Here is a 7,135-nt window from a genome sequence, read left to right as displayed (position 1 = left end):
GTTCACGCTATTCTCCTGCCTCAGCCTCCCAAGTAGCTGGGACTACAGGCGCCGCCACCACGCCCGGCTTATTTTTTGTATTTTTAGTAGAGACTGGGTTTCACCGTGTTAGTCAGGATGGTCTCAATCTCCTGACCTCGTGATCCGCCACCTCGGCCTCCCAAAGTGCTAGGATTACAGGCACGAGCCACCGCACTCAGGCTGAATACAAATCTAATTTTATCCTATTATTGTTGAGACTCCCTAGAATTAATAAGACAGGACAGACTCATCGTTCAGTTTACCTACTGACCTCTCAGGGCCTGGACTGCCAGCCCAGCCACAGGGCTTATAATTTGAAAATATACCTCCAGGCAGGCCGGGCGCAGTGGCTCAGCCTGTAATCCCAGCACTCTGGGAGGTTGAAGCGGGAGGATCACGAGGTCCGGAGATCGAGACACAGTGAAACCCTGTCTCCACTAAAAATACAAAAATTAGCCGGGCGTGGTGGCAGGCGCCTGTAGTCCCAGCTACTTGGGAGGCTGAGGCAGGAGAATCGCCTGAATCCGGGAGACAGAGGTTGCAGTCAGCAGAGATCGCACCGCTGCACTCCAGCCTGGGCAACAAAGCGAGACTCTGTCTCAAAAAAAAGAAAAAAGAAAATATACCTCCATGTAAGGCACACTTCTTAGTTTCTACAAAATGAAATGTATTTAGAGGCTCCAGGATACCCGGAAAATGCAATAGCTGTTGGCCTGTTCTGAGGTGACTGGACATCGTATCCGACATCAAAGCTTCCAGAGGTGGTCTGGACTAAACCACCTCTTGTCACCCACAAAGCATGACCAAATAAGCTTACTTTCGGGCAAGTCCATGGAAACTAAAAGGCAAGATTCAGATCTCCTCCACGGAGGGTTCTGGGGAGAACGTTCTCACTGGCAGCTGTGTGTCCTGGCTGTGTTGGACTGAATAGCATAGTAACCACTTGGCACAGTGTTTTTTTCTTTTTTGGAGTCAGAGTCTGGCTCTGTCGCCCAGGGTTGGAGTGCAGTGGCACAATCTTGGCTCACTGCAGCCTCAACTTCCTGGGTTCACGTGAACCTCCCATCTCAGCCTCCCAAGTAGCTGGAACTACAGGCGTGCACCACCACTCCTGGCTAATTTTTATATTTTTAGTAGAGACAGGGTTTCACCATGTTGGCTAGGCTGGTCTCAAACTCCTGGCCTCAAACGATCTGCCTGCCTCAGCCTCCCAAAATGCTGGGATTGCAGACGTGAGTCACTGCGCCTGGCCCGCTTCGTAGAGTCTTAGGAAAAGGGGTGGCAGAACCTGGACGTGAGGCCCCACAGGACTTGCTGGTTGTACTTAGCTACATCCTAGTCCCTTCTCTAACCCACAAAGCCCAGCAGAGGTGACCATGGCCATCCTGGAGCTAGTTCTCAATGTGGGAAAAAAACCCTTCTACGCCAAAAATCTTCAGAGAATGAGACGAGACCTGAGTCTTCAGGCTTACTTTCACATACGGAGATGACATGCTTGCACTCAACTTATCAGTGGGTGGGAGGGCAAGTCTTTGTGTGGGAAGAACAAATGACCCCTCCCCAAGCAGGCTGAGCCATCGTCACCGAGCCCTGAACCCTTAGCTGAACAAATACAGCAGGCGAAAACTGATTTCCCCTCAAATAGAGGCTAGCGGATCTTTGGAATCACCAGATTCTGGATGGCCGCAAGTCTCCCAGGAAGGCCCTCTTCAAAGAGCACTTCTGCTTTCTCATCAGTGCTGCCAAGACCCCCTGATGCTCCAGAATGGCCATCAGTGCTGGGCCTCACTGGCCTCCTCTCCACCTGAATGGGCACTGGCTGGAGGCCCTGTGTTTCACAGCATTTCATGGAACCTAAGAAGAGTTAAGTGCCCTGGAAATGGAACTAGAGGCAGGACAGAAGCCTCAACAAGGCTGTGAGCAGTGAGCACCCACCAACAAGGATGGGCTGGCCTTGGCAGAAGCCCCCAGGGCGCAGGGACAGAAGCAGGCTCAAGACAGTAAGCAGTTTCACAAAGACCTCTAAACATGCTGGAACCATAAGGGTAGCTCACCTTTCTGCCACCTTTACAAACCCTCCCAACAGGCCAGGGCTCGTTTTTCAAGAAGCCACCCCGGATTGCCAGTATGAGCCTGCATGCTCACTCACCTCTTCTGCTAGGCTAGGGCTGCTGTGGAAAGCTCCAAAGTGGCCCATTTCTTCACCAGACCCTCCTCGAGGGCTGTCCACCCAGGGGCTTCCCCATGGGCTTTACCGCAGGCGACATCAACACCATACTAATAGGCACGTCAATATGTGCAAACCACCCAAAACCGTCTTCTGTAACTGGGGGTTAGACATGGGGCCAGCCACAGAAGCTCCCCTGCCGAGACAGCCAGCTCCCTTACAGGCTCACTGTGAGTACACAAAACTCCACTGAAACTAACAATCCTGAAAGCTGTTTACACATCTGTTCTTGAAGACCAAATCTTTTAACTTTCCCAATTCTGTCTCATGAGCTCAATGAAAGAAATCTTTTAGTAAAATGCAGAAAGAATCCTCTTTCACACACAGGACAGACAGCACAGCTTGCAAAGACTGATCACTTTCTCCACCAACACAAGCGCTGGCCCGAGCTGCGCATGCAGGGGAGGGGGCGGGGCGCCGGCGGCCCGCGGCGTGCAGGGGAGGAGGCGGGGCCCCAGGGAGAGTCCCGCTGCCTGAGAGGCTCCTGCAACCAGGCCAGGCCTCAGGAAGCACCGGAGTCAGGTCAGGCCCTCAAGGGGGCTGTGGGTATCGGGAGTCCCCCACACCCTGGGAACAGACAGCAAGGCCAGGCGCTCGTCAGTTACCTATTCATTTCAAGATCACTCAGGCGGGCGGAAAGATCCTCAAGGCGGTTGATTTGTTTGTGGCACTGGCTACAGTAAAACTCAAACGCCTCATCAGTGAGGATGCTGTGCAGCTTTGCGGCAAGAGGGTCAGTGCTAGAGAGACAGAAGCATCCGTTCAGGAGAGGCTGGGGACCCGTGGGGTCATCTGTGACTCCGCACAAGGGGCTGAGGGGGACAGGACGGGACATGGTGTGGAACAAAAGCACGTGGAGAGAGAATGAGCTGTGCCATGTTCTGGCTCTTGCCTTTAGACCGCAGTGAGCCCACACCCCTCAGCTGCCTCCAGGAGCCCAGGACAGGCACCAGCTCGAGCAGCAGGGGGCCCTGCACACACCTGCTCCTCTGGGTCACGTGCCCAGAAGAAAGCAGGGGCAGCCTGAGGGCTTCCTTGCAAAGCAAAAGCCCTTCTTTACAAAGAAAGTAAAAAACCACACTGCTTTCTCTTTTGCCAAAAACACATCAACGTGATAGCAAACCATATCTCCAGGTAAACTTTACTTACTGTACTATATTTATGATTACTCCAAAAATTACCTCTAGCAAAAACTATGCATGAATGATAAATCTACAATAGTTTTCTGATTTTTAAGATGTGCATTAAAGCCGGGTATGGTGGCTCATGCTTGTAATTCCAGCACTTTGCGGGGCTGAGGTGGGTGGATCGCTTGAGCTCAGGCGTTTGAGACCAGCCTAGGCAACGTGGTGAAACCCTGTCTCTACAAAACATACAAAAATTAGTCAGGTGTAGTAGCTCACACCTGTAGTCCCAGCTATTCAGGAAGCTGAGGAAGGTTGAGGTTGCAGTGAGCCATGATGGCACCACCCCAGCCTGGGCAATAAAGTGAGATCCTGTCTCAAAAAAAAAAAAACCCTAAAAAAACCACCTGCATTAAAAGTCAGTGTTCTATATCGTAGTGGTGCTAGCTAACCTCCCTGTGACTCCACCTCCAAGGGCTTCTGGGGCACTGGCAGAGGGTGCTGTGTCTGCGACGCGAAGGCAGAGGAGCAAAGGCAGCCTTGTCTTGGGCACTGGGACCCACAGGCTGTGGAGGCTCAAGTAAAGAAAGGTGAAAAGTGAAACATACAATGTAGCATAGATGACACTTGAAACAGGTAACAATGAAAACACTGAACAGGAGACAGGGACAAAGTGAACAGGCAGGAAGAGGTGACCACCAAGCACAGAGACACAAGTGGAGAAATGCCCCCGTCCTCTGGCCCTTGACAGCACCACCCGCTAGGAGAGGACAGTGCCCGAGACAAGCACACTGCCTCTGAGGCCGCCCGTGATGCCGCACTCACGCACAGCGAGACAAGCACACTGCCTCTGAGGCCGCCCGCGATGCTGCACTCACGCACAGCTCTCCCAGGACGCTCGCCGGGACCAGCCAGCACAGGACATCCGTGCGGGGTCCCCACACCCAGGGCTGACGGGTGGCTTCAGGGAGGGCACAGGGGAAACGAAAGGAGGGGAACCCTATGGGCAGATAAGCTGCTCAGCTCAAGGGATGGCCCCTCCTGCACCGCCCTCCACCCAGGTTCCCTGGGCCTCGGTAACAGCGGGCAGGTGGCAGGCAAGGGAAGACTCTTGGGGCTGCTTAAAGAGACTCGGCCTTGAATGCTGGCAAAGACGGACAACAAGAACCTAGCAACAAAGGGGAGAAGGGATTGAAGTAACAACCCCCTCAGCCAGGCGAGGGTCTCCCTGAACTCAGGAACGCCCTCGAGGGACTGACTCCCACGCGGGAGCCCCAAGCCCTCAGACGTGCGTACCCAGACCCCATATTTGGATCCAAGCCAAGAGGACTCTGGACGTTTGTGAGTAGGCATCTCACCCACTGCGTGTCATGCTTCTATTTATTTAGAGTCACAGCTTTCCAGTTTGGGGATGTCAGAGATTTACAAGGAAATGAATCTGAAGACTCACTTGTGATCCTGAGGCCTCCCTCAAAAGCCTGCACAGACCACCAGGTGATCCACGGCCCACAGCTAAGGAGCCTGCAAGCCGAGTGTCCAAACACGGCTCTGTGCCACATGATTCTGCTGAAGCCTCAGAAATGCAGTGATCTGGGGATGTAGCTGGGTAAGAGGGACTTCACCCAGCTTTCCTAAATCCAGGTATAAATTTTAAATTTTTGAATATGGTTTACTTAATCACATTACATCAAGGAAAGCAAGTTCTCTCTTACCAACGTACAAACCAGAAAGGGAAACTTCCTACAACCAACCACGGGAAGAAGAGGGAGGAGGGTGTGCTGGTGCGAGGCGTCATTACCTGGGCGTGAGGAAAGCGGGGTCACTGCAGCCGAGCTGCCCGTTGCACAGGGTCTCTGGGGACAGCTCTGCCTCACTGCCTTCACCGTAGTCCTCAAAGTGCTCCTCACCCCCAATCACCGTGATGATAGACTGGCCATGGGTGTGAGACCTACAAAGTAAAACAGAAATGATGTCTTCTGACTGAAGGCCACAGGCATCCCCAAGCTGAGGGTGTGGAAGGTGCTTTCCAGAGGGTGTGCTACAAGCCACACGTGAGTCCTGGGAGTCACGTTTAAAAAAAAAAAGGCCAGGCGTGGTGGCTCACACCTGTAATCCCAGCACTTTGGGAGGCCAAGGCAGGTGGATCACGAGGCCAGGAGATCGAGACCATCCTGGCTAACACGGTGAAACCCTGTCTCTATAAAAATACAAAAAATTAGCCGGGCGTGGTAGTGGGCACCTGTAGTCCCAGCTACTCGGGAGGCTGAGGCAGAAGAATGGCGTGAACCCAGGAGGCAGGGCTTGCAATGAGCCGAGATGGTGCTGCTGCACTCCAGCCTGGGCAACGAGCGAGACTCATCTCAAAAAAAAAAAAAAAGGGGCCTATCATGGGGAGCGGGGAGGGATTGCAATGGGAGTTATACCTGATGTAAATGACGAGTTGATGGGTGCTGACGAGTTGATGGGTGCAGCACACCAACATGGCACAAGTATACATATATAACAAATCTGCACGTGTACCCTAGAACTTAAAGTATAATAATAAAGAAAAAAAAAAGAAAAAAGGTGGGCTGGGTGCGATGGCTCACGTCTGTAATCTCAGCACTTTGGGAGGCCAAGGCGAGCAGATGGCTTGAGCTCAGGAGTTTGAGACCAGCCCGGGCAACAGAGGGAGGCCTCAACTGCAAAAAAAATTTCTAAATCAGCCAGGTGTGGAAGCACACGCCTGTAGTCCCAGGTACTCGGGAGGCTGAAGTGGGAAGGTCGCTTGAGCCTGGGAGGTTGAGGCTACAGTGAGCGGTGATGATGCCACTGCACTCCAGCCTGGGTGACAGAGCAAGGCCCTGTCTCAAAAAAAAAAGCAAGTAAAGAAACATTTTTTTTTCTTTTTCTTTTTTTGAGATGGAGTCTTACTGTGTCGCCCAGGCTGGAGTCTGTGGCGCGATCTCAGCTCACTACAAGCTCCGCCTCCAGGGTTCATGCCATTCTCCTGCTTCAGTCTCCCAAGCAGCTGGGACCACAAGCGCCCACCACCACACACGGATAAGTTTTTGTATTTTTAGTAGAGACGGGGTTTCACCGTGTTAGTCAAGATGGTCTCGATCTCCTCACCTCGTAATCTGCCCGCCTTGGCCTCCCGAAGTGCCGGGATGACAGGTGGGAGCCACCGCGCCCGGCCCAAATATATTTTAATAAGACATTTTACTTAGCCCAACATGCAGTCGTTTCAAATACTCCAGCCTCTTCACTCTCCTCACTCTGCAGCAAGTGTGCCCTCCCACATCACGAGTCCCGCAGCCCCACGTGGGACAGCACAGGTCCACACAGACCAACATCTGGGTTCAAGCACCTTCGCCTCTTCTCTAGGGAGCTGCTGTCCTCACGCAACCACTGGGCGATGGAGTTCAAACTTCTACTTTAATCTAAAACTTAACAGCAAATTGCAACGGGGAAAAGGAAGGGATTTCCAAGTACCCGTCCTCCTTCTGAAGAGAGTGACTCCCCCACAGCCGAGTTCTGGAAAACACAGTGGCCGGAGGCAACGGGAAACAGCTGTGCCTTCAGCGGCTCCTGTGCTCCAGCGCTCCCCACTCCCACCCTTCCCCAGGAGTTCTCAGGAGAGCCGGCCGTGCAGGCCAGGCGCTGCTCCGCTCCAGGAAAGAAAGGAGCCTGGGAGAGTGAGGCGACTCCTCGTGCCCAGGAGAAGGGGGCAGAGTCAGGAGGACCACGTACTCTGCTCTGTCCAGACCTGCTGTGCTCAGCC

General features: G+C 53.2%; 1 protein-coding gene across 1 annotated transcript in view; it reads right to left on the bottom strand.

The window, feature by feature from the left end:
- The window catches only part of LOC105526426 (rab11 family-interacting protein 3-like), a 113,384-nt gene that overhangs the window by 24,217 nt on the left and 82,032 nt on the right, over positions 1 to 7,135 (bottom strand). The window contains exons 5-6 of the mRNA XM_011962432.1: positions 5,171 to 5,320; positions 2,854 to 2,988 (exon numbers count right to left, since the gene is read on the bottom strand). Coding sequence (XP_011817822.1) covers positions 2,854 to 2,988; positions 5,171 to 5,320 — 285 coding nt within the window. The remainder of the gene's footprint in view (positions 1 to 2,853; positions 2,989 to 5,170; positions 5,321 to 7,135) is intronic.

This window comes from Colobus angolensis, unplaced genomic scaffold (assembly GCF_000951035.1).
Source record: "Colobus angolensis palliatus isolate OR3802 unplaced genomic scaffold, Cang.pa_1.0 Scaffold59, whole genome shotgun sequence".
Lineage (NCBI taxonomy): Eukaryota > Metazoa > Chordata > Mammalia > Primates > Cercopithecidae > Colobus > Colobus angolensis.
This window is presented reverse-complemented; position numbering and strand designations above follow the sequence as displayed.